The following is a 26,619-nucleotide window of genomic DNA, read 5'->3' on the forward strand; positions in this document are numbered from 1 at the left end:
CTAGAAAAGAAAATCATTTTTTATTACAACTCGTGGCTTTTTTCTTTTTTTCTTCTCATCGTTGCGTTAACAAAATTGATTCGACTCAAAGACATCTTTGGCTTTCTGAAAAGTTCCAAATCTTCAGATGATTGGAGAGGAATTCCAGGGAGGAGTTTTCAAAGGCCTCAAAAAAAAAATCCCCTTTAAGCTTTTCAGGATATATGATAAACTGAATTCATTTGAGCCGACGTCACAACGTCAGACTTCCTTATATGGTCATTGGGACAAAGACGACGACTCTGGTGTCAAACGTTCAGAATCACTCAAAGGTAAATGCAGGATTATTCATGTTCAGAAAACTGTTGGTTTACAGAATTATGGAACAAAAACGTGAATATCAGGTGTTAGATTCTGTAAAGTTCATTTAAATGAATAATCCTTGAGAAAGTCTTTGAAAACCCCTCCAGACCTCCATCTAGCAGCCTGTGGCAGGACACACCGTTACACATCATTATGTTAAATACTGCACCGTTCAATGATTGTATTGACTTTTTAAAAGGCACTTTGAGTTCAGATGTCAAAGCTACTTCAGGTTTGAATTTCGGTTTCTATTAAAGAAAATAGAAAAAAAAAAAAAAAAAAAAAGAACACAAAAGCCATCAAGTATGTTCAGTAAATGCTTTGATATGCGTATAAATGGCTGTAAAGCTGCCAGACTACAGTACAAATCTACCTGCTGTGCAGAATTAGGAATAAAGAAAAGCAGCACATGAAGCCAAAGTCGTACAAACCCGCGACGCGACACGAGCCGGGAACGTTTTCCTGAGGACGCCGCGAGGCGCAAGGCCCATTTCCTCCTCTGAAGGCAACTTAGTGTTTCTGAGCTGTTTAACAGCTGAAAACCTCCAGAGAAAATCTGAAAATACAAATGGACTCTACTTCGTCACAATCTCCTGTAGAAACAAGCTGCTGGGCCAAAAAAAACCTGTGCTCATGCAACTGGGAACTGGGAATTCTACCACTTCCCTTTTCCCACCTGAAGTAAAATCCGAAGACGAACGAGCTCAGGCAGACGGAATGATGCATTTAAAGTCGAGGTTATTGATAAAGGTTTACGTTTCTAATGTCGACGCACAAATGTGTCGAGTGGAGTCACGTGATGTTTACCTGTGAAACTGGGAAGTGGGAAATGTCACCGCCTCCAATTTGGGAAGAAAAAAGAAAAAAAAAAAGGTATTTGAACGCCGTCAAACTAGAAGATCGGAGAACATTTCTGCATCTATATGAGAATCTACTTTCTTTGAGATTCAAACGTAAATAATCAGAAATCTTGAGTTTTATTTAAAAAAATAAATGTTTTGGTAATAAAGTCGACTTTTCAAGCGTCGTTTCATCCGTCGGATTAAAAGTTTTCTGTGATTTATTCACAGATCTTTGGACTTTGTTTCCATTTCCCACCTGGTAACTCCCCCGAGTTCCCGGCTGCAGCAGAAGCACCAACCTAAACACCCACATTCAATTTATCCGGCAGATTATAATCCCAGAATTCAAAGTACAAAACCAAATAATCTCTCGTGTGGAATAAAGACTTGCTCTGTGTGCACCAACGGAAAGAAAATCTCCCGACGCGACTTTACTTAAAGGCACCGGTGAAGAAAAACCTGAGTTTCTGATCCTTTGGCTACTTTTTTTTTTTCCTGCCGAGACGAAGACTTGACGGAGGCGAGGCTGAAACCTTCTGGACGTCCCGGCGGGCTTCGCCAGCTGTGCGTGTTGAGTGTCGACAGCCTGTCGTTAGAGAGGAAACCCTGGCTGGGATGAAGCTCGGCGTGCAGACAGAGCGAAGCAGAGCGCCGCCACGCAGAGCGAATACGAAGCGTGAGCACGGCGCGGCATGCGCTAACATAAGTGGAAGGTAATGAGAATCCTTTGCCCCGAAACCCGAAACCCAACAAGCAAATCTAACCTGCAGATTCATCCCGGTACAAAACAAGACACAGTCACGTGTTTGAGAAAAAAAACTAAACAAAGAAAAACATCCCGATGGTAGAAAAACGATTCTTCTGAGGACTGCAGGAGCTTCGGCTGGGGTCCGTCCGGTTTACATGACGGAGCAGTTCTCCGGCTTCATCCGGCCCTGAAGAGAAGAAACCAACAACAAACAGCTCGTCACGTTACCGGAACACAGATTCACCACTTCAACACCAACATCACACCAACTCCCACTCCAAACTCCAACTTCCAACTCCCACTTCCAACTCCCACTTCCAACTCCCACTTCCAACTCCCACTTCCAACTCCCACTTCCAACTCCCACTTCCAACTCCCACTTCCAACTCCCACTTCCAACTCCCACTTCCAACTCCCACTTCCAACTCCCACTTCCAACTCCCACTTCCAACTCCCACTTCCAACTCCAACTTCCAACTCCAACTTCCAACTCCAACTTCCAACTCCAACTTCCAACTCCAACTCCAAACTCCAACTTCCAACTCCAACTTCCACATCACTCCTGGAACTTCAACTGGGAAAGTTTGAGGAGCACATCTGACCCCACTCATCATGAAGGTCATCAGCTTTAACTGTGTGTGTGTGTGTGTGTGTGTGTGTGTGTGTGTGTGTGTGTGTGTGTGTGTGTGTGTGTGTGTGTGTGTGTGTGTGTGTGTGTGTGTGTGTGTGTGTGTGTGTGTGTGTGTGTGTGTGTTACCTGTCGGGGCTGGTTGGAGCCCATGAAGTAGGAATGTCCCATGATGCCCTCCCCCAGGCCGCTGCCACCGCTGCAGGGGCCGGAGCGGTCAGACGACTGGCCGCAGGAGCCGCAGATCACCGTGCGGCTGCGCAGGTTGTACTCGTTGTCCACGCCGCTCGTGCTGTGTGCTCCCTGCAGGGGGCGACACACAGCTGATGATGGGCTCTGTGTGTGTGTGGGGGGGGGGGGGGTTGGGGTGGGCGGGGGGAGCAGGAGCCAAACTCACCATGTCGTCGTCCTCGTCGTCCTCGTGGAGCTCCGTGCGTGTCACCTTCCTCATCGCCATTTCCTGTCAGATAAAGTGTCGAGTCACAATCAGCATCTTCAAATCAGAAAGTTTGATAAAGTTTTCAGGGTTTTTCATTTAGATTTTATGACGATAGTTACTTTACAGATTTACTAAATAGTGGAGAAAATATCAAGGAGGAGGAAGAGGAAGAGGAAGAGGAGGAGGAGGAGGAAGAGGAGGAGCACCTCTCCGTTGGCGCTGATCAAGGAGGTCTGCAGGAGGTCTCCGACCCCCCAGGAGTCCTGGTTCTTCCACACCAGGTCACTGGGGGGGTTGTGAGTTCCTCCACCTGAAGAAGCCCAGATCTGTGAAGGTCAGAGGTCAGAGGTCAGAGGTCACACAGGCTGGAACAGTCGTCTCGTCACGACTCTTCTTCCGGACGAGAAACAAACTGCAGCAGGACGTTTAGGTTTTCAAGATTCACTGAGTCTCAGATCGACTGGAGCCGAACTGGAACCGAACTGGAACCGAACTGGAGCTTCTTTCTCCTTCAGACTCCAGTTTGACCTTCAGACTCCAGTTTGACCTTCAGGAGACGCTCACCGTCACGGTTCCTCCGGCCTTCAGGGTGAACTTGTGGGGGAACTTATAGGCGATGGGGCTGCCGCTGCCCGACTGCCTCTTCACCTGCCAGTTCCCCAGAGACTGATCCTGCAGGGGGCGACACCGGGTGGGGGGGGTTATTACACAGTGGACACTGGGGGGTTATTACACTAGAACAACACGACGAGTCATCATGGAAAACACTGAGAACTGGTGCGTCGAGTCACACTGGTCATGTGACGACCAGAATTTGAGGTTAATACCACCAGTGTCCACCAGGTGTCAGTGTTTGTGATGAATTCAGTTTTCTTCAGTTTTATTTCTGGACTACGACGTGAATCTAAAGTCGTGGGTGAAACACGAGACGTGAAGGAACCAGGACTGGGTCAGTGTGGCGGCGTCACCTCGTCGGCCTTGTTGCTGAGCCGGACGAACTTCCCGTCCAGGTCCACCTCGTCCACGGTGATGCGGCCACTGGCCGACGCGTGCTGGCTGATCCGGGTCTTGGTGACGGTGGCGCCCGCCATGCTGGACGTCTCGCTGTCGTTGTCGTTGAGGCGGCGCCGCTTGGTTCTGGCCATGCCGGAACCAGAACCAGAACCAGACACATGGGAATGCGGCAGGTGGCTGCTCTGGCTGTGGCTCGACCCCGAAACCCGAGACACACTGATCTTCACCAGGGGAGGACTGGGGGACAGACGCAGCCTGCAGAGGACAGACATGGAGTCACCACATCGTCTGGACCAAACAGAACCGAACAGAACCGAACAGAACTCCCTCCATCAACATGATCAACAGTTTCTACTGACGACTCCTGAACTTCACTCTGAACACTGAGATCAAAATCAATAAATATATCCTGAAAATAAAATAAATCAAAAAATATAAAATAAAAAACATTTTTAATAAAACAAATTACAACACACTGAAGAGAAGCTGGAAACATTTTAAAATATTTATCAATAATAATTTAATACATAAACTGAGAAAATATGAGATATTTTAAAAATAGTATTAAAATATTTTAGAAAAAATAAAAAAAAACTATATTGTGGAAAAAATATACATATTTTAAAAATACATGAAATTTAAAGATATTAGGAACAAATTAATAATATTGATCATTTATCGTTTTTAAAAAGCAGATCAATAAATTTTATGTTTTATTATTATTCTAAATGGGCTCATTTTATAGTATTTAGGCTTTTATTATTCACTCATTACCCCCCATCTCTCCTCCTCCCCTCCATCCTCCCCTCCACCTCTCCCCCTCCACCACCCCCTCACCTCTCCCCCTCTAGTCCCTCCCCCAACCACTCACCTCTCCTCCTGCACCTCTAGAACCTCCCACACCCCCTCACCTCTCCCACTCCCCCCACAGCCCCTCCCCCCTCACCCTCCTCCCCTCCATCCTCCCCCCTCACCCTCCTCCCCTCCATCCTCCCCCCACAGCCCCTCCCCCCTCACCTCTCCCACTCCCCCCACAGCCCCACCCCCTCTCCCCCCTCACCTCTCCTCCTCCCCCTCCAGGAGCTTGCGGTAGGCGCTGATCTCCATGTCCAGAGCCAGTTTGACGTCCAGCAGCTCCTGATACTCGTCCAGCTGCTGCTGCATCCGAGCTCGGATGTCGGCCATCTCTCGCTCTTTATCCTCCATCCTCCTCCTCATCAGGTCTCGCTCCCGAGCCAGACTCTCCTCCAGCTCCCGGGCCCGGGCCTCGCTGGCCGACAGCTGAGGAAGAGGAAGAGGAAGAGGACGACTTAGTCCAACACGTCCTCCAACATCAAACATCACAGGGTCATCACTTCATCTGGACGACGGTTTGTTTCTGTAGAGATGATGAAAGGACTCCAGTGTGTGTGTGTGTGTGTGTGTGTGTGTGTGTGTGTGTGTGTGTGTGTGTGTGTGTGTGTGTGTGTGTGTGTGTGTGTGTGTACCTGCTTCTGCAGCTGGCTCAGCTGACCCGACATTCCCTCCAGACGGATGCGAGTCTGTTGCAGCTCCTCATGAGCCGCTCCGACCAGGTGACTGTTCCTGTCAGCAGAGTGACGGGCGTTCTCCAGCTGAGGGGACAGACACGGACACAGACAGAGACACACACAGACAGAGACACACACAGAGACACGGACACAGACAGAGACACACACAGACAGAGACACAGACAGAGACAGAGACACGGACACAGACAGAGACAGAGACACGGACACAGACAGAGACACGGACACAGACAGACAATCAGTGTAGCTGAAGACAAACCTCTGGTTTAAACTGAGGGCAAAGAAAACCCGCAGCACCCAGTCGGGTGTGGTCATTCGTTTACTTGAAATACTTTTTACTGAAAGTAACTTAGTTTGCGGAACAATTTCAGAGGAACTGAAATCATGTCTGATAAAATGTGTATTTTTAACCAACGTTTGAGAATCACTGATGGAAGTTTATTTTTCCACGAGGTTCTATTGAAACTGACGTTTTAGTGGATTTAACTGGAATTGTGTGGGTTTCAATGTGCCCTCAGTGCAGACAGGCAGGCTCACATCTTTCAATCTGGCCTTTTGTCCGACGCCCAGTGACAATAAATCTCATCACGTCTGGTGTGAAGGTGGAGGAGGTCTGGTGTGAAGGTGGAGGAGGTCTGGTGCGAAGGTGGAGGAGCTGCTCCTGCTCACGTACCTTGGCGGTGTACGTCTTCTCGATCTCCTCCCGGTACAGGCGCACCTGATCCTCGTGCTGCGCTCGCAGCTCCATCAGAGCTTCTGCCAACTTGCTCTCAAACTCCAGCTTACAGCCGCTGTCCACCTCCACCAGGCGGCTCTCCTGACGGCGCTTCGACTCCCGCATCTCCTGCGGGAGGAGGAGGACGAGGAGGAGGAACATGAGCACAGCAGCACAGACTTGATGACTCTTCCTTCACCAAACTTCATCGTATTCATTTGTTGGGTCTGCTTTTTGGACTCTGATCACTCGTTCCTCCAGAGCGCCGCTGTTCACTTCTCAAAATCAAACCAGTTTTTATTTTATTTACACGAAGTCATTGTCTAAAGGACGCTTGGCTCAAATGGGCTTTGACAAAAACGAGGAAAAAATAGCTAAAACCACAAGTAGAAGAATAAATGCTGAAACTGTTTTTAAAAAAAAAAAACAGTAAATGTCTCCGATTTGTAAAAAAAATGTTTTAAAATGCTTTAACTGTTCATTCTCTGGTTATGTCTCTGGCCTAGAACAGCTCTTTCTCACCAGATGGAGGCGTTTCAGCTGGAAAATCACACCTCTAAGGTTTTCATTGTGGGAATGAATGAATGAATGAAAGGTGGAGAAGAGCAGGAACCTCGATGGAGATGTTCTTCTGGAACTCCAGCTCCTCCTTCACCGTCTGCAGTCGGTTCTCGGCGTCCACCCGGCGCAGCATCTCGTCCTGCAGCTGTCGCTTGGCGTCGGCCAGAGCGCCCTCTAGCTGCAGGGCAACGACAACCACAGTTTGAACAAGTTCACAGAAACACTTCCTGAAGAGACCTGCTGGCCCACCGTTTGTCCAGCAGGTGGCGCCAGCGTCCAGCGGCTGCCTGAGCTCATTCATAAAACTCTGAGCATTGCGGCCTGTGTGTGTGTGTGTGTGTGTGTGTGTGTGTGTGTGTGTGTGTGTGTGTGTGTGTGTGTGTGTGTGTGTGGCGCTAAAGGTTCGGTGCAGCAGAATTAAACCACTTCTGAGGACATGGAAATGGCCTTAGTCAGCTTAGTAGCACTCTGGCAGTACTCTGATTACTCTGCGAGCTGCAGGGTCATGACCTCTTGTAGGGTCGAATTAAAGCAGCAAAAGAAAAGCAGAATAAGATGATTTCTAGAGTCTAGAGGAGAGCTGGATTTATTTTCTCTGCTGGTGATTGTGGGCGTTGGAAGAGGTTTTCCGGAGGAAGGCATTGACTCTCCAGACAGAAGCAGCGATGACGGTTCTTACCTTGGCCAGCTGGGCCTTCAGGTCCTTCACCTCGGCCTCCAGCGATCGCTTCTCGCTCAGCGCCGTGCTCAGCGCTGCGTCTTTGGAGTTGAGCAGCGCCTCCAGGTCCCGGAGCCGGGCCAGAGCCGCCTCCAGGTCTGACTCCTTCTTGGCGTTCCTGTGAGAACCAGAACCGAACGGAGGGACGTCAAGAGTCTGCAGCTCAAAGGGAAAACAGTATCCGGTACTGCAAACCAGGACCGAAAACACACTGCCACAGGATACAAGTATATACTTCCTGATGCATTCTACTTTACACAGCCGTACTCAACGTGTAGTACCCGCCAATCACCACTAGAGTGCAGTATGTGCTGCAGGAATAATGCACACGAGGGTGGAAGAGAAACTTCAAGCAGGATAGAAACGTCCTGCTGATTATCTTTTACTGGATGACAGTGAAACTTCCAGCAGGTCCTCGAAGCTGCATACCAGCAGTATCTGATTATAATCCTCATGAAGTATCCGATTGTAATCCTCATGAAGTACCAAGGACCAAATCCTTCGACGCAACAGAATCAAATAATGCAAATTACCTTATATAGCAGAGATCTGCTAAATTGCATTTTTGTTCCAGAAAAGTTTCACGTTTACATGGAAATATTTTGAAAACGTGTGTGTGTGTGTGTGTGTGAGAGAGAGACACTGTGACGACGCGATCTGCGCACGCCGACTGCGCATGCGTCAGAGCTACTGAGCGCTTGTGTGAGGAGAGCCTCCGTCTCTGAACAATCACAATTTAAAAGCAAATAAAGAAAGAACTTCTGAAGTGAAACAAACTATTTTAGGAAAAGTGGAGAACGCCGGGCAGCAAAAGTGGAGATAGTTTCGGGATCGTTAAGTTATGAAATGTTAAGGAAGTGAACCCAGAGTGGAGTATGGATGCAATCATGTGTGCGTCTGCAGACGCGCCTTGCGGAGAGCATGGGAAGTCTCACACTCCGAACCTGCAGGGGGCAGCGCATCACAAACACACTTCCACTGCAGTATTAAATAAGAGCCGAAGAAGTAGACTTCTTCTCTTTGACACCAGCAGCTGATCCAGCAAGTGGAGAGCGGAGCATTCAACTATTGCTTCAAATAAAATTTTCCCTGAAGAATTTGTAGAATTTGTAGTCGCAGGGAGCGCTGACGTTCTGCGTGAACAGGGCGGCGTGGAGGGGCGCGGCCACGAGGAGCTCGCGGGTGCGCCGAGCATGAAAAGCCTTTAGCCTGCTGCAGTGTGTAAGAGAGCGCCGTCTCCAGGAGTCCTGTGTTGAATTACCCCTAAAACACACCAATTTAGAGTTTATATGAAGAGAAGAAGTTGGAAGCTGCCAGTGGAAAAACTATGTTCCCGGCGGGGTGGGGGTGGGGCGGTGGGGTTCTTCTGATTGGTTTAGGCTCAGTGGACTGCTCTTCATCGTCAGTAATAACGACCATCTGGCGATTCCCATCAAACAGTTTCTGTACGATGACGAACAAACATCCAGAAGAAACCAGACGGAGAAGAATCAACCTTCAGCTTCCTGAAGCCACGGCGGGAATCAGAACAACCTCACACTACCGCAGCCCAACCGTCCAATCACAGGCCAGCTTTAACCGCCGGTCGGGTGTCCCACTCGAGTTCCAACAACAACAAAAAAAAAAAAGCGGTAAATTTTAATATTTTTTTTAAACTGAGATAAAAAAGTCAGTGAAACACAAATCGACGGATTAAGAGGCGTTTTAAAGGAAAGAGGCGATACGAGCGAATGGAGAGATTCACCGTCCGTTAAGTTTCAGAATGCAGCTCCTATGTTCCAATATTCAAATGAGGAAACTAGAGGAGGAGCTAGAAACTTTGCATATAACAGAAGCAAATCAAATCTTGGGTTTTGGTTTCGTGTGCAAACTGAAAACTGAATGCCTTGCTCAGGGGCAGGTTGTCCATTTACCTGCATTATAATCTTCATGTAACTTCTGTAAAACACGCCAGAGGAATGAAGCCTCGGTGTATTTCAGCTCGGAACTTGTCGCCACTTTACGATCCGGGCGCACCAGGAATTCCCAGCAGCTGTAAACATTCCCAGAATTCTCACAGACCCCCCCCACCCCCCCTCGGTGACACCGTCAGTAAGCGTGAAGACGCCTCGCTGATGTGCAGATTAGAGACCAGGCTGCAGTGTGACGCTGTAAAGACTGTGATTGAGTCCTGGAAACACACCGTCTGCTTCTTCAGCATCATTTTTTACAGAAAAACAAGAAAATATGTGTCTGCGAGGGATGTTCCAGTTTGAACGAATCGTTCAAAACCCGCGAGTCACTTTACTGAACGGTGACTCAGCAGTCATCACATTCATTAACTGGTTCACTGAGTCATTCTTGCTCCAGCTGCAGAGAGGAAAACTGAAATGTCACTGTTGTGCTGCTGCTAGTCGAACTGCACCTTAAAAATATTTCACATTACTCACTTTAGTCGAGGAAAAATCTTTTACTTCAAAGTCACACACACACACATATATATATACGTTATATTTGCCATTCTGGATACCTGGGATTTAACTTTATGTTTAATGATTTATTTATTTTGGTTCCTGGTTCAAATAAGCCCCAAAAGCAACACAAATAATGTAGAACAAACAAATCAGTAAAAACTAATGTACTTATTGTTTATGTCCCTCACAAGTGTTTCAGCATCTTCCTATTGATACGTGACGCTCCATGTGCTTCGTGACGTAATTCAGCCGAGCGTCTGGGTCCTGGAGATTATGGAAATGGTGCAACTGACTCAAATGACTCATGATTCAAACACCCGGTTCACTTTGATGAATGACTCAGTATAAGGAGTCGGGTTTCTCATCACTGGTGTCTGCTGGGTTTCCATATTCTCATCGTAAAGCTTGTTTATTTGCATTTGCGGGATGTGCAGCCGAGCTGAGTCGACCGCAGGGTATGGCTCCGTTTCCACGGCGACGCTTCAAGTTGAAAACACACCGTTTACATGGCAACGTTCTCAAATCGAAGTCCGTTTCCACGAAAACGGTAGTCACGACGCCACGGAGTAAACTTTGTTCTGATTGGCTCAACTGAGCATGTGCAGAAGAACTAGTTTCTATGGTGACCGCGACAGTGTTTTCAGGGACTCTGAGCTCCGTTGTCGTGTGAACAGACACATAAAACGCTTCTAAACTTCAGTATTTCCACTTGAAATTGTTGCTTGTGAACTGACCTTCACTCTGACTTTTTTTTTTTTTTTTTTATGATTCTGGTCAAAACCTCCCCCAGATATAGAACCAGGAGTTTCTTTCCCAGGCGGGGCGGCGGTTCAGCCTCCTCAGATGTTAAACTGCTCGTCAGATTCAAGGGAAATGGATTCAAATTCACATCATGTCTGTTGAAACTGGAGACGTTTCTATTGAGGGACGGATTAGAAAACCCCCGAGGTGCAGATGAGTCACCAGACATTTGACTCGCTTTAACAAGAGGAGCCGAAGAGGAGGAGGGAGGAAGGAGAGGAAACACTGGGGAGACGGCGGAGGTGGAAACTTCACTAAACAGCAATAATAAACACATAAATCCACTGAAGTACAGAAACCTGACGATGGTTCTATACATGTGTGTTCCTTTATTTACATAATCCCGCGGCGTGCGCGCTCCTCACACAGGACGGCCTGTTGACACCATCCTGACGCCTCGGTAATCACACTACCCGTCCTCCACATGTGGAGTTCAGGACGCGCTGGAGGCACGGAGAATAAAATCCACATTACAAAGTGGTCAGAGGGAGTTTCTCTGCGGAGGGCAAATGGGGAAGAAGAGGAGGAAGTATTATCCAGATTAACTCCTATTTCATTTCCTCCCACGTGCAAATGGCCGCACTTCAAAATAAGAAAACAGGAAGTGAAAGAATCAGATTTAGTGAAGTGACGCCTCTAAGAAGTTTGGAGTATTTTCATTTAAAATTTACTGACGAGACAGAGAGAGAAGAGGAAGGAGGTTGTGAAAAGAGAGAGAGAGACATAAAAGATGAAGAGAAAAAAGAAGGGAATAAAGGGGAAGAAATGTGACTAGGAGGAGGAGGAATGTGTTGGCTCCGAGCCTCCAGGATGACTCACTGCTATCTTTGTCCACGGAAACAAGAAACTGGGGGGGGGGGGGGGGGGGGGGGGAGAGAAAGAGGCTGAGTGGGAGAGAGAGAAAAAGAGGGAAAAAGAGAGAGAGAGAAAGAGAGGGAGGGAGTGGGAGAGTGAGAGAGAGTGCGAGAGAGAGAGAGAGACCACACTCTCCTCCTCCCGCCATGTTTTGCTATGCCGTTGCCGTAGCAACCAAAGCCTCGTCATCACAGCGAATGAATTGAAGGTGTGGACGTTTCTCTCCCGACTTCATGTTAATCTAAAGTTTATACGAGGAGAAACGACGCAGCAGGAAACAAAAACAACCTTAAAGAGAGAAAAACCCAAAGAAACTGTTTTCATTAGAGTAAAATCCACTGAAGTAATCTGTAGTAATCTGAGTACTGTTGACTTTATGTGTCATTTCTAAAGAAAGAAAAGTTTTTTGAAGAAAAAAAAAATTCAAAACTAATCATTCAAATAAAAATAAATCTGCAGTTCATTGAAATGTAAAGTAAAATCTAAAATGTTCTTAATGAATAAATAGTAAAAACATTTTAATCCAACAAAGAAAATAAAAACATTAGTGGAAAAAAATTATTTGAAAAAATAGAAAATTTGACTGAAAATCAAAGTTTAAATTAGAAAAAATAAAACTTCAGTGTTGACGTGTTCCTGAACACTTCGGACCGTTTGATTGTCTAAAAGTGGAAACTTGTTTCTTTACCGGCGAGTTCAGCAGCTGCGACGTTTTAAATCTGCTGCGTTTCACCTGAACTGGAGTTTAACGGGATTAAAATATAAACAACTGGTGACGAGATATGAAGAGAATATTTACCTCCGCAGAACGGAGAGATGAGAGTTTGATCTGAACAGTGACGGAGAGACAACATCTCTGGAGGGGAGGAGAAAACAGGAAGAAGCTTCAAAGAAAAGAACTGGGAGGGAGAGAGAGAGAAAGAAAGAGAGAGAGAGAAAAGGAGAGAGAGAGAAAGAAGGAAAGGGAGAGAGAGAGAGAGGGAAAGATAGAGAGAGAAAGCGAGAAAGAGAAAGAAAGCGAGAAAGAGAGGGAAAGATAGAGAGAGAAAGCAAGAAAGAGAGAAAGAAAGCGAGAAAGAGAGGGAAAGAGAGTGAGAGAGGGAAAGATAGAGCGAGAAAGCAAGAAAGAGAGAAAGAAAGAGAAAGAAGGAAAGGGGGAGAGAGAGAGCGAGAGAGAGAGAGGGGGAAAGATAGAGAGAGAAAGCAAGAAAGAGAGAAAGAAAGCGAGAAAGAGAGGGAAAGAGAGTGAGAGAGGGAAAGATAGAGCGAGAAAGCAAGAAAGAGAGAAAGAAAGAGAAAGAAGGAAAGGGGGAGAGAGAGAGAGAGGGAAAGATAGAGAGAGAAAGCAAGAAAGCGAGAAGAGAGAAAGGGACAGAAAGAGAGAAAGAAAGAGAAGAAAGATCTTTGATGTGAAGCTACTGTTTGTTCGCCACAGAAACATCTGGAAGATGTGATTCGGTTCCTTTTCTTTTCAAGCGTTCGCCACTTTTCCCCGACACAGCGGCCATTGATGGAGCGGGACACGCCCCATCTGGCAGCTTGTGTGGGCACGTGGGGGGAGGGGGGGATGGGGGGGGGGGTTCCCCCCATCCCACCCATGTGACTCACCACTCAAACATTGCGGAAGAGGAAGAAGAGGAAGAGGAGGAGGGGAGCAGAAACACAAAAAGAGAAGCGGGATTCTCCCAAAATCCCCACAGACTCAACATGTTCTCCACTTCCAGCCTGCCGCCAAACGTTTTCCCACTCGGGGAGGAAGAAGAGAGGGAAGGCAGCAGGGAGAAGTGGGAAAAATGCCCCTTGAAACTGGGAACTTCCCATGTGAAAGTGGGAAGGTTTTGAGATTTACTTCCTGGTTAATAGTGTAGAAACAGTCCGGAGGTTTCTCTGCTGAACCGAGGAGCAGATCAGTCCAACTGGAGGGGAAACAACTGGACTCAACCGCTGATTACAAGCAGGAAATGTAGGGAAACTGTGGCTCCACTGGGGGGCGCTGGGGAGCTGCAGTGGGACGGACGGGTCAGGGCGACGCCTTTTCCCAACAAGACTTTTACTGGTACAAAGAAACCAGAGGAGGGAAACTCCACATTATAACAAGCTCATATAAGAACATCACAAAGTGATGAAACATGCAGACGACAGCGGTTCAGACTCAGAGAGGGAAAGTGTCCGTACGGTGGTCGTTATACGTACGGTGGTCGTTATACGTACGGTGGTCGTTATACGTACGGTGGTCGTTATACGTACGGTGGTCGTTATACGCGACTGTACGGTGGTCAAGGTGAGTGACTGTATGGTGGCCGTCATACGTACGGTGGTTGTTGTAGGTGACTGTACGGTGGTCAAGGTGAGTGACTGTATGGTGGCCGTCATACGTACGGTGGTTGTAGGTGACTGTACGGTGGTCGTTTTCTTTACGGTGGTTGTTTTACACAACTGTACAGTGGTCGTTTTCCGTACGGTGGTCGTTTTAGACGACTGTACGGTGGTCGTTATTCGCGACGGTCCGGTGGTCGTGATATGTACGGTGGTCGTTATACGCGACACTACGTTCGTCGTGATTACGATGATTTCAGAGCCGTTTGACCTCCACAAACAATTATCTGCTCAAACAAACTACAGACTCATGACGGCGTCCAGCGTCTCCTCTGTGCTGAACGACAATCATGGTTTGTATGTGACTGATGAGTCACCATGAACACAAACAATGCAGCCTTTGCCAGAGGGTGGGTGTGTGTGTGTGTGTGTGTGTGTGTGTGTGTGTGTGTGTGTGTGTGTGTGTGTGTGTGTGTGTGTGTGTGTGTGTGTGTGTGTGTGTGTGTGTGTGTGTGTCCGTCCGTCCGGGGGGGACTGGTCCACACGTGGCAGCTGGAAACAAACAGACTTGTGAGTGTTTCCAGCCTGAAAGCAGAGCAGATGACGAGCGTAGCCAATGGAGGAGGAGGAAGAGGAAGAGGAAGAAGAGGACAGTCAATGGCCTCTCATGTCTCACTCTCAGTTTATTTGGAATTGTCAGTAGAACAAAGTTGCGGAATCAGAAGGAGACTGAATTCTGGTTTTGTCAGCAGATCATTTACATCGTTAACCTCAAACTCACCGTCAGTCAGAAACATGGAGAGCGGCCCGCCCCGCGGTAATGACTGTTGGAAAGCCTTTGATGGTAGACAGCGCGCACACACACACACACACACACACACACACACACACACACACACACACACACACACACACACACACACACACACACACACACACACACACACACACACACACACACACACACACACACACACACACACACACACACACACACACACACACACACACACACACACACACACACACACACACACACACACACACACACACACACACACACACACACACACACACACACACACACACACACACACACACACACGGCTGGTGATTCATGGGTGTGCGAGTCAGGCGGTCTCTCTGTTGACATTCAGATTATCTGCTTCGATAAAAAGCAGCGCTGGGAATCAAAGGCTGACACGAGGGGGGAGGAAGACAAGGAAGGGCAGATTGACGGCCATCTTCACACCTGGGCGGCCCCGTTACCTGCTCCAGGCCACAACGCACACCCACAGAACAATCAAAAACTACTTCTGCACCTGTTCACCACTGCACTGCTCATTCTGGAGCACCTCAGGGCTCTATCCCAGGTCCTCTATCATCATTTCACCACTGCACTGCTCATTCTGGACCTTTTCGTTTTGGGGTCTGTTTACTTAACGATGCTCGGAGTCGCTAAAAATGCATCATCTCCACGGAGACGGGGCAACACTCAACAGCGCCAACTAGTGGCTCAACGTGGAAACTCCATAATTTTCAGCGTTTCTTCCGTTTCCGTGTAGACAGATATTGTTTTTGATACGATGCCGTGTGAACGTGAAACTTTTCCGAAACTATTCGTTGTCCCTTTGAATGGTTGTCGTGTGAACGAGGGCTGAGGGAGCGAGCGGCTGCAGTGGACGATGGAGAGCCGCCAGTGATCAGCTCAGGAAAAAGTGTGCTGCGAGAGACGGGAAGTTTGATCTACAGTTGCTAATAATTTAAAAAATGACAGAAGCAACATGCCAGTTTAGGATTTCTGACGCTAAGTAAAAAGTAAAAAGGCTGAGGAGTTAGCCCTGAGGCTAGCATTAGCTTGAAATGTGGAAGGAAGTCGGGTTAAAACTGGCTAGCTGCTTTGGTGCGTAACTGCCCGGAGGCTGGATGGTTTACAAAGAGATCGGGGCAGATACCTCCAAGGGTTGCTCCAGGCTAGCTCCGGTAGCATGCTGACTCAGCAGGTTGGAAGGCAAAACGAACAGTTTCTGACGGGAGCTGTTCCGTCACATCGTTATCCTGGTGTTGCTGCAGGCGCCAATAAAACGTTTCAAAACGGGTTCAACTGCGTTGCTGCAGCACAGGACTGGATCACTAAGATGATTCTAATTGAAGTGAGCATGCTCTCATATCGTAGCGTTCAGTTGGGGGGGATTTCAGAAACGTGCCAACCCCCCCCCCCCCCCCCCCCCCTCCCCCGCCACCCGCCGCCCGGCTGTACTCAGATGAACCCGCCCAGCCAAGAGAGCAGCGATTGTTAGCGGGAGGCTCAAATAAAACCATGTGGCCTTTATGAGGCTGTGACGAGAGACGGACTGAAAAAAAAAAATAAAAAAGGATGTGATGCTTGGAAGGGAACCGAGCTGCGGTTGTGGGACGAGGCGCTCTCACGCACACTGCAACGCTCGAATTGAGGGCCGCGGCGAGGGGGGGCGGAGCCTGCGGCGGGACGGCTCAGGTAACGCCGGGTGGCTCGTTAAACCCCGGGCATGAAGCCACGCTGACTCTGACATGCCTTCCTGCCATTGTTGTCACGGTTACACCGAGTGGAGGCCGGCCACACCCGGCAGGACTCAACACAACAAACCCGTTTCTGAACCGAGTGGAAAAACTCACAGGCAGCAGGAGGACGAGCAAACACTCACTCTATTAACACACTATAATAGGACGCTGCTGGTTGGAGGAGATGGAGAACAGTGAAGGAGTAAAAGAAGAGAAACTTCGAGTGGATCGACTAAAGCTGCTCTGGCAGCTTCAGACGGAGGAGCTGGAGTCCAGCGTCTCGTAAAACACGGAAAATGATGCTGCCGGACTTTTTCAGGCTTTCCTGCCTTTGTTTCAATCCAGGAGCTGAACAAACACACTGCTGCTGGAACCAGTCACCAACTACGCTACGCTACAATATGCTAAACTAGACAACGCTACAAAACACTATGCTACAATATGCTAAACTAGACAACGCTACAAAACACTACGCTACAATATGCTAAACTAGACAACGCTACAAAACACTACGCTACAATATGCTAAACTAGACAACGCTACAAAACACGACACTAAACTCGACTACGCTACAAACCGCTACGCTAAACTAGACTATGCTGCACTGCAATACTACACTACAAAACCCAACACACAGTGCAATGCAACCCAACACACAGTGCAATGCAACACAACACACAAACACACGCGAACTGCGAAAAGGTCTTAAACAAGACGAGTTTATCAGCAGTCAACAGGGTTTTTTTCTACGCTGTGGTACAACTAGTGGAAGCAGGTTTCTGAGATTTAGCACAACAAACGAATCCAAAAACGAGTCACTTGTATCGTAAAAGACGTCATGTCACCAAAACAAACACGGACGACTAAGTCATGCAAAGCTAGCATCCTCGAAAGCAGTGGAGCTAGCATCCTCAAGAGAAGCGGGGCTAGCATGGTCAGGTGTAGCAGAGCTAGCATGCTTGAGAGCAGTGGTGCTAGCATGCTCGGGTGTAGCGGCGATGCTAGCATCTTCAGCTCCACCATTAACATCGTATTTTGGAACTTTTCCTCCTGTGGTTTATTAATCCAGATTTTTTAATTTTTTTTGCTGTTAAAACAAAAAGTTATCCTTTTGTTCTGAAATGTTTCTGTAATAAGTTACATTTCATAAGAAACGACGTACAGAAAGTATTTATTTATCCGTCCGTGATCATCTCCAGTAGACATGAGCTGGAACGTTAATCACACAACCTTGGTACAATCACGTTTTGTTAATCACGTTTGTGTGTGTGTGTGTGTGTGTGTGTGTGTGTGTGTGTGTGTGTGTGTGTGTGTGTGTGTGTGTGTGTGTGTGTGTGTGTAATCAGCCTCTGCTCAGAAGTTAAAACTTGACTCCTCGTCAGTTTTCAGCTCCAATAAACAAAAGTTAATTTACAACATGTGAGGCTGAAAATGGGCACCGTTTCACACCGAGAGCCGTTTGGATTCTTCTCCTCCTCGCGTCCCGGCGGCTCCATAAAGAGACGTCGTTACGTAACAACGCAGGCTGGAGTTAGTGAGTTTACATGAGCGTCCATCTTCTGTGGTTTACCACCAACGTGTGGTGAGTCATACAGTGGAAACACACGCACGCACGCACGCACGCACACACACTTTGGCGCGGCGTTCTGCTCCGCCGTTTCGTTTGACCAATGAAAGCCGAGGGCGGAGTTTCCAGCTGCTGCTCGCTTCCAAACATCTGTTTCCCATCGTGTTGCGTCCGACACGTCACGGCAGCGCAGCGTCTCATCCAATGAACGAGAGCGGGAGTATAACAGGGTGCTTCACAGTAATCAGATTACAATCCCAGGAAACACCAACACAAATCAGGCAGAGGAATAAAAAGAGGAGTCTCCTTTAACTCTTCGTTTCCACATCAAAACGCTGCAGCTTCTGAATGAATGAATGAGCACAGGCACTTCACCAATGCCACACTGGTTTCTGAGTTAGCATTGCTAGCATGATAGCCATTAGCTCACATCGAAACTAACTAACTTGGTCAGGTAGCCGGGAGGGTCTCCATGGCAACAGACGCTGATCTCCTTATTGAGGTGCGTCTCATCCGCTTTGTATGGGAAATCTGTTCGCAGTTTTTTGGGATTTATTCGGAAAAGGTTAGCCGTTAACGTGCCAAAATCTAATCGGTTGATCCTTGGATGAAGAGAAAATCATCCCTGGAAATTTCATGCAATTCTGATAATCTGATTGATTAGCGATTTCCTGCATCGTGCTCCCTCCTCGTCTCATCTCGTCTCCTCATCACCGTCCAGACGGACTCCTCCTGTTAACTCGATAATGTTTCCGTAGCGACGCATTCATGTTTCCCTCCTGCTAAATATAGAAACGATACGCGGTTTCGCCTGCAGCTCCTCTAATATTAGAGCTTCCTCTCGTCACGCTCGCCTCCATTTATTTCTGCTTCTCATTTTAAACATCCTTACTTCCTCTCCCAGCTCCGCGTCGCTTCCAACTTTGGAAAACTTTATGTTGTCAACATGAACGTCCACGTTAAAGACGGCAGCATGCAGAAGAAGTTTAAAGCAGCCGGCAGTTTAAGGACGAAGAGACAACAACAAATGCTAACGCAAACAAAGAGCTGCAGACAGAAGTATGGAACAGTAATCAGTCACCGGGGTGTGAGAACAACTCAGTACCTGTTTTTAGGACCTGAAGTCTTTCGTTACAGCGACAAACACGCCGATGTCACTTTCAGCGACATTTTGTAGAAACACGCAAACAACGAACGTTGAAAGAAAAGTTTGAACAACAAAATACCCGTGACAAACGACTAGCACACACAGGTGTGGAAAAAAAAAAGCTAACGGCTATTCTGGCATGCTAATGGTAAGCCACAAGCTAATGCTACAGCAAGACGTTAAGTGTCTGTTTAAGATTCATGAGACAAATCAGTAAACATGAGTTCAATATAGTAAGTTACATGGCTAATGCTACTCACAGCTACTGTAGCTACAACCTGGTGCTAATGCTACTCATAGGCTGTGGCCAATGCTATTCATAGCCTGACGCGAGGATTTCAGGCAGATTTTTTTATTTATTTTTAACTCACAAGACACAGCGACTCTGTAAAAACATTGAACAGTCTTTATTACTGTTTGTCTGTTGTGCAGCTTTAAACATTACAACATGCGCCCTGTAGCGGAGGTGAAGTTCCATCTTGAGTGTTGTCACAATATTTTGTAATAAACGACTGAAAGTGTAGAATCTCCAGACAGAAGACGCACTGGAGGAGGAAACGAGGCGGTGCTGTACGAGGATGATAAGTGCTCTTCCTGCCGGGATAGTAAGTCACGAGCCGGCCTTGAACGCCGCGCGAGTCCCTGAACGCCGGCGCTCGGCGTGTCGGCTCACGTTTGCTGGAGTCATAGTTACAACAGACAGACAGAAAAATCCAGTGTCTGCGGGTTTCCTGGGTGCTGCTGCCACACCCTGGGGGGTGGGGGTGGAGGGTGGAGGGTAGGGGAACACAGTAACCCAGCTGGAAAACTGCCACACCTGAACCAGGGCGGGGCAAACTCTAACACCTGCCACCGTAATGCTCCAGTATTTACTCTAAACAAGGCTTCTGGTCTTCAGTTTAATTATAAAAGTTTCATAGGATTTCGAGATAAACTCACAGGACTCCAGCTCACGAAGCTCGATGACTAATGTCTGACGATCAAAACAATTAAATTCCGTAATCTAATATGTTTTAAAGAAATGAGGGTGGGTTCTGTTATCATAGGGCATCTTCTTCCTCTAACATCCAGATTATAGAGCATCTTCCTCCCTCTAAATGAAGTAACTTCATGTAAAGTGGTGGTTGCTCAGCTAATGCTAAAATAATGCAGCTCTGTAATTATCAACAAAGAAGTTTTACAAAGCAGCCGTAGGACTTCTATAAAGAAATGACTGTAATAAAGCTGGTAAATGAAGGGTTAAACATACACAACTCTTCGGTTAGAGTCATTTACAAGTTAAATGTTGCTGTGACAGTTGGGAGGGGTGGGGGGGTCATACTGTACATGCTTACAAAGGCTTGTGTGTGTGTGATCAACAGATGCGTGTGTGTGTGATCAACAGGTGTGTGTGGTCAGTCGAGGCTCCACCTGCTGCTGAACATCACGGAGGTATAGCAGAGAGCCGCCGCCGGGCGTTTGTCACTCTGCAGCCCTCGTCAGTGTGTATTAATGAAACTACTTCCTGTACACACACACACACACACACACACACACAGACAGACACACACACACACACTCCATGGAAACCAAACAAACACTGGTGAAAGTTCATCTGCAGACGTCAGAACGTTTTCAGAGAAACTCTTAAAGCTGCAGAGTCCGAGCAGCTTTCACTCTGCTCGCTTCATGTTCAACTGCTTTTTAAGACTTTTCTATTTCTGTGATCAATTCTGGTTCAAACTGGCCGGTGCCGCTCTACTATTCAGGTCCAGGCAGGTCCGCTCCATTCTAGTGTAAACAGCTCTATGCAGACCGATTCTAGTGTTTTCTAGTCTGTGCAGGTCTGATGGCGCTCGATGGTATTCTATTCAAACTGCTCTATTTGGCTCCTTTAACAGCCAATATAAACTTGTAGACTGTGACGGTGGTATTCTGAAGCTGGTCTGCATCTTTTTTGTTTTCTGCTTTGTTTACACTTTTCTTTTTCCCCTCTGATATCTAAGTGAATATGTGATGAAGCTTCAGCAGCTGAAGCTGCGGTTCACACCAGTTCTGGTCTCACTGGTTTCTTCCACAACGACATTAAATCAGTTTGATGAAACAGGTTACGACCAGTCGGTTCTGTAATCGTCTATATTTAGTAGTTTCACTTTCTCAGCCGCCGGCTTTATGCTCCGACGTGACGTGATGTTCCTGACCAGCTGCTGCTGCAGACACAGACACAACCTGCAGACACAGACCTGACAGCAGCCGTCATGAACAACCAGCTGAAGTTTGTGTGTTCAGCGTGGTTCATGCTGGACAGACAGACAGACAGACCGACAGACTCACTTCCTCCAGGCTCTCAGTGTGTCACATCACAACTTGACCCGAAAGCCACCGACCCGATCGGGACGTAAAACGTTGGGAATGAAAGTTGAGGCGATGAACACATGAAAACATTCTGACTGAGCAGAGAAGCTGAAGCTCGGAGGACAAACGGCCGTGTGTTTATCCAGAAGTGTGTCATTTACACACACACAGGAATTCTCTCTGCCTCTGCGGCACATTCCTGAGCAGAGCGAGGGAGTCGACAGGAACGCTGGGTGTGAACCGGCGGCGGCACAAAAGGTGAAAATTGTTTGACAAACTGCTACACCCCCCCCCACACACACACACACACTTCACTCCCAGCTGCTCATCGGCTCTTCGAAAATGTTACTTCGCTGGATACTGGAACTGAAAAGTAACTAGTTACTTGATAAAGTGTCCGTGATGATAACGGCGAGATAGCTGTGTTATTGTGGCATTAGCATTAGCTGTTAGCACTGTGTGTTTCAGTTTAATAAGGGATTCACTAATTCAGATGTTAGAGGAGGAAGATGCTCTATAATGTTAGTGTTTCTTACGAGAGAAGAAGATCTACCAACATGCCGATTGCTTGGAGTCAGGAATGCTAACTGCTATTTTAGCGCACCAATGCTAATCTCAGATACTGTGGATACAGGCTAATGCTAATGCTAACAGCAGCTAACATAGTTACCAACTAGATCAAAGTAATCAGTCACTGGTGTGTTACTGAAGGCGGAGCGTCATTTCAAATGGCAGAATAAACACGGTGAAGGAGTGAACGCAGTCTGTGAGAACAATGATGGTTCTCATTTAAAGAACAAACAGCAGAGGAGCGGCTCCCTCGGCTTTCACTTCTTCACTCCGTCTTCGCCTGTCGCTCACTAAGTCAACATTAACCAACCAGTCGAGTCGACCACAAATTGCCAGCAAACCTCCTCACACACACACACACACACACACATCCATCCATCCATCCATCCATCCATTCATTCACAGCCACTTCCACACCAAAACGTCCTCCACTACATGTTGGAGGAGGATTTCACTAATGTGATGATTATTCTGGACCTTTAGTCGTCAGACAAAAAGAGGAAAAGATCTTCATGAAGCAGTGACTTCATTTTGAAAACACTTTATACTTTCATCATTTCCAATTTCAGTCCATTGTAATTGTATCAATATTTTCATTTTGATGGGAATTTGCTTGTTTTACAAATACAATATTTTACCACTTTACAATAATAATGAAGTGTTATTAGTTAATAAACCGGTTAGTAATAATCTAACCACACCCTGCAGAAGCCCCTCCTCCTGCAGAAGCCCCTCCCCCTACAGAAGCCCCTCCTACCTGGCCTTCAGCTCCTTGTGCTCCTCGCGGATCTTGCCCAGCTCCAGCTGCAGGCGGGCCCGCTCCTTGGCCACCTGGTCCAGGGTCTTGCGTGCGTCGGCCAGCTCGCTCTCGTAGGCGGCCTTGATGCCCGACAGGTCGCGGGTCACCGAGGACTCGGACTCGCTGATGCGCAGCCGCAGCCCGGCGTTCTCGCTCTCCAGCGAGCGCACCTTGTCGATGTAGACGGCCAGCCGGTCGTTGAGGTTGCACAGGTCCTCCTTCTCCTGCAGCCGGGTGATGCGGGCCGGCGAGGCAGCGCCCGCACCGCGGCTGCTGCGCTTCTGGCTCGGGGTTTCCATGGCGACGAACGGCTTTGAAGAGGAGACGGAGGGATTCACTGGCTGCAGGGGGGGGAGGAGAGGAAGGGGTTAACGAGGGGGACTTCCTCAGAATCACAACTTTAATGGATTTGATTGGAAAAGAAAAACCTTCCACTTTAACACGTCCCTGTTTTCTCTATCGTCTCATTCTGTCCGATCGTCCACGCCACGCCGCCGTTTCATGTAACCATGGTTTTTATCCGATCGTCGACACGACGCAGCGTTTTTGGAGCCTGAAAATGTTTTTTTTTTTTTTTTTAAACGTGTTCCAGAGTGGAGGAATTAGAAAACGCCGCTTGGCTTTGTCGTGTGGAGGGACAAGACGCACATTAACTGAAAAACATGATGTCATAGCCCCGCCTCTCTACCTATAACCCCGCCTCCCTCTCCGTGACGTGACTTAACAACAACATGGCGGACTACCTGCTCCAGGTGGCGCTGCAGGAGCTGCTGATGCTCGTCGCTTTAATAAGGACACGTGATGGATTTGTTCAATAAGAGGATTTTTTTCCTCCGATTTTGGTGTATTACTGCGGCAGAGCCACAGCGCCACCTACAGGCCCCCGCATATGTACTACATCGTTTTAAGTCGTTATATGGTGCCGTGTGGACGGAGAGAAAAACATAAGATCGTTTTGACACGTGTGGACAGGGACAATTACAGTCGTCCTCTAAACCTGCAGCTGAACACGAGGCGATGGAGATTTTTACAACAATGGAAACTTTTCTAACGGTGGAGCGGTGAACGAGTTGGAGGGGAAAAAAATGAGCTCAGCTTTCAGCTCTGCTCTCGGAGCTAAGGAGAAGAAATGAATTGAAAAGCAGGAAAAAGAAATCCAGTGAGTCGTCGACTCGGCCTGAACAAAATACTCCAGCGTTGAGTCACAACACCGGCCGATGCAGCAGGATGCCCCGATAAGGACACGCTTCACTGTGTGTGGTTTGGATTCAGTTCACGTTTTATTGAAAATATTCTGAGAGTTCTGCCTCACGACGACCCGCAAGTCCTCAAGTCCAGGCGGCACCGTGTCGTGAACCCTGTGACTCACTATCACACACAAAGCACACGACTAATAGAAGCTTCGACGACACATCATTCCTCCACCAAACAATCTGAGCAACTGGAGCACGAAAGTCTCAGAATCATCTCCAGACTCAGTTTCTAAAGGAGAAAAGCTTTCGCTCGCCGGTTTGGCTGAAATAACCAAACACCACCCTGTAATACCACTTTGAATCACCAGGTGGTGCAGCGAGTCTCTCTGGAGGACTTTATTCAAACTAAATAAAACGTCGCGTCGGCCGTGACGCGACGACCACAATCCAGCTCCGGTTTCCCCTCAGCAGCGGAGGGAAGCTCCAGACTTTGACCATCCTTCCCCCTGAGCGCCGCCGCCCATCGCTGGAGAGCAGGCGAGGACAGGCACGCCCAAGTGGGTGGGACACGTGCACACGCCCACGTGCACACGCCCACAGGAGCTTCAACACATCTGCACTAACTTCGAATAAACGAAGGACGGCGCTTCTTTCCACGAGGCTAACAGGTGGTGTCCGATGTCTCGCCGCTGGAAATCAAAGTTAGAGGGACGCAAAACACACACACTCTCTCACACACACACAAACACAAACACACACTTACACTCTCTCTCTCTCTCTCTCTCACACTCTCTCTCTCTCTCACACGGCTCTTACCGTCTCTGTGTGAAAGTCTCTCCACTGCTGAGACTCAAAGTGAGCCTGCAGACCTTCTGGAAGTTTATATGAGCTGTGTGTGTGTGTGTGTGTGTTTGTGTCGGCGTGTGTGTGTGTGTGTGTGTGTCGTACCCCAGACGAGTGCAGACGATCCGGTGGAGAACGCAGCCCTGCTCGGTTCTGGTGGGTGTGTGTGTGTCGTTGGCTCGAGACCTGAACTGCTTTCCTCGCTGGCGCTCACTGCACATGTAGCTCCTGCTGGAGAGGAGGAGGAGCAGGGAGGAGGAGGAGGAGCAGGGAGGAGGAGGAGGAGCAGGGAGGAGGAGGAGGAGTCAGACAGCCTCTCAGTGTGTGTGTGTGTGTGTGTGTGTCAGCTGCTGAGCTTTAGCTCTCGCTGCACCAACTCCGTCTTTCCCTCTTCATTCTCACAACCTGACCTCAGACTCTCTGCAAGTGTCCGTCAACACAATGACACCGACACACACACACAAACACGCCAACACACACACACACACACACACACACACACACACACACACACACACACACACACACACACACACACACACACACACACACACACACACACACACACACACACACACACACACACACACACACACACACACACACACACACACACACACACACACACACACACACACACACACACACACACACACACACCACCTAACTCACATTAATAAAACAAAGATCAGTAGCTGCTGCTGCTTCCAGAGGAAGAAAATCCAGAAGTGTGTAAAACAAACACACACACCTTGAGGGCAGAGCTCCGGTACCGTCCATGGCAGTAAAATAAGCCGTCAGCATCCCAACAGTGGGAGCAGCTGAGAGTTGGTTGTCGGTTAAATTCCCCGGACACATCCTGAGAAGCTCCGACAGTCTGACAGTGACGCTGCGCCGGGTTTATATTGGTTTTCTACGGGGTGGAGTTAATGGAGCTGCTGGGATGGAGACGGAACGAAGTTGTCAGTGTGGGCAGACGGCTGCTCTGCTTATGGGCATGGGGCAGGACCATGGGGCAGATCCATGGGGCAGATCCATGGGGCAGGAGCAGCTCGGCAGGCCTTCAATGGAAACCAGCCATCCCTCTACTGACTCACTCCTTCCTCCAATTTATCTCCACTGACGCTCCAGAGGGAAGGATCAACCAATCAGCTGGATGGAGACGAGGAAACATTGTTCTGATTGGCTCTCCTGAGCATGTGCACAACTACCAGTTACTACCAGTTACTACCAAGGTGGTCACCAGGACCAGTACCAGAGGATCCACCGTCAACAAGGAGTCGAATCGTTTTCAGAGAGGTCAGTGGCTCCAAGCTCCATTGTCGTGCAAACAAACACCAGAAACTTAAGAAAAGTTGTGTTTTCACTTCAAATCAGTGTGTGTGTGTGTGTGTGTGTGTGTGTGTGTGTGTGTGTGTGTGTGTGTGTGTGCGTGGTTTCATTACAAAACCAACCAACAACACCCACTAGTGGCCAAACATGACAACTGCATTGTCCCCAGTGTTTCTGCCATTTCCATGGAAACGGACACCATTTCCAGATTGTTGCTGTGGAAACCGTGGAAACGGGCCAAGTTTTGAAAATGTTGCCTTGGAAATACAAAACTTAAAAAAAAAAACGCAAAAATACAAAAACGATGTTTCATT

At 48.0% G+C, this 26,619-nt stretch overlaps 1 protein-coding gene across 2 annotated transcripts; it reads right to left on the reverse strand.

Annotated features, from left to right (window-relative positions):
- lmna (lamin A) lies at nucleotides 1-25,911 on the reverse strand. 2 transcript variants are annotated; one of them, XM_080471129.1, is made up of 14 exons: nucleotides 25,725-25,911; nucleotides 25,079-25,201; nucleotides 22,896-23,278; nucleotides 7,516-7,672; nucleotides 6,889-7,014; nucleotides 6,234-6,404; nucleotides 5,501-5,626; nucleotides 5,074-5,294; nucleotides 3,968-4,268; nucleotides 3,564-3,671; nucleotides 3,206-3,325; nucleotides 2,958-3,020; nucleotides 2,690-2,863; nucleotides 1-2,119 (listed from the first exon to the last, which is right to left on the reverse strand). In XM_080471129.1, the coding sequence occupies exons 3-14, from the start codon at nucleotides 23,234-23,236 to the stop codon at nucleotides 2,084-2,086; spliced, it is 1,944 nt and encodes a 647-aa protein (XP_080327255.1). In that variant the 5' UTR covers nucleotides 23,237-23,278; nucleotides 25,079-25,201; nucleotides 25,725-25,911; the 3' UTR covers nucleotides 1-2,083. The 2 variants fall into 2 exon arrangements, with proteins under 2 accessions (XP_080327255.1, XP_080327256.1); XM_080471130.1 differs by lacking the exons at nucleotides 25,079-25,201; nucleotides 25,725-25,911 and adding an exon at nucleotides 24,947-25,064.
- Nucleotides 25,912-26,619: the final 708 nt, after the last annotated feature.

The sequence above is a fragment of the Lipophrys pholis genome, assembly GCF_963383615.2.
Source record: "Lipophrys pholis genome assembly, chromosome: 9".
Lineage (NCBI taxonomy): Eukaryota > Metazoa > Chordata > Actinopteri > Blenniiformes > Blenniidae > Lipophrys > Lipophrys pholis.

Coding starts and splice junctions, on each gene's coding strand:
- lmna (XM_080471129.1), bottom strand. CDS start 23,236: ATGGAAACCCCGAGCCAGAAGCGCAGCAGCCGCGGTGCGGGCGCTGCC. Junction 7,015..7,515: donor TGAAGGCCCAGCTGGCCAAG/GTAAGAACCGTC, acceptor GTTGCCCTGCAG/CTAGAGGGCGCTCTGGCCGA. Junction 5,627..6,233: donor AGAAGACGTACACCGCCAAG/GTACGTGAGCAG, acceptor CTGTCCCCTCAG/CTGGAGAACGCCCGTCACTC.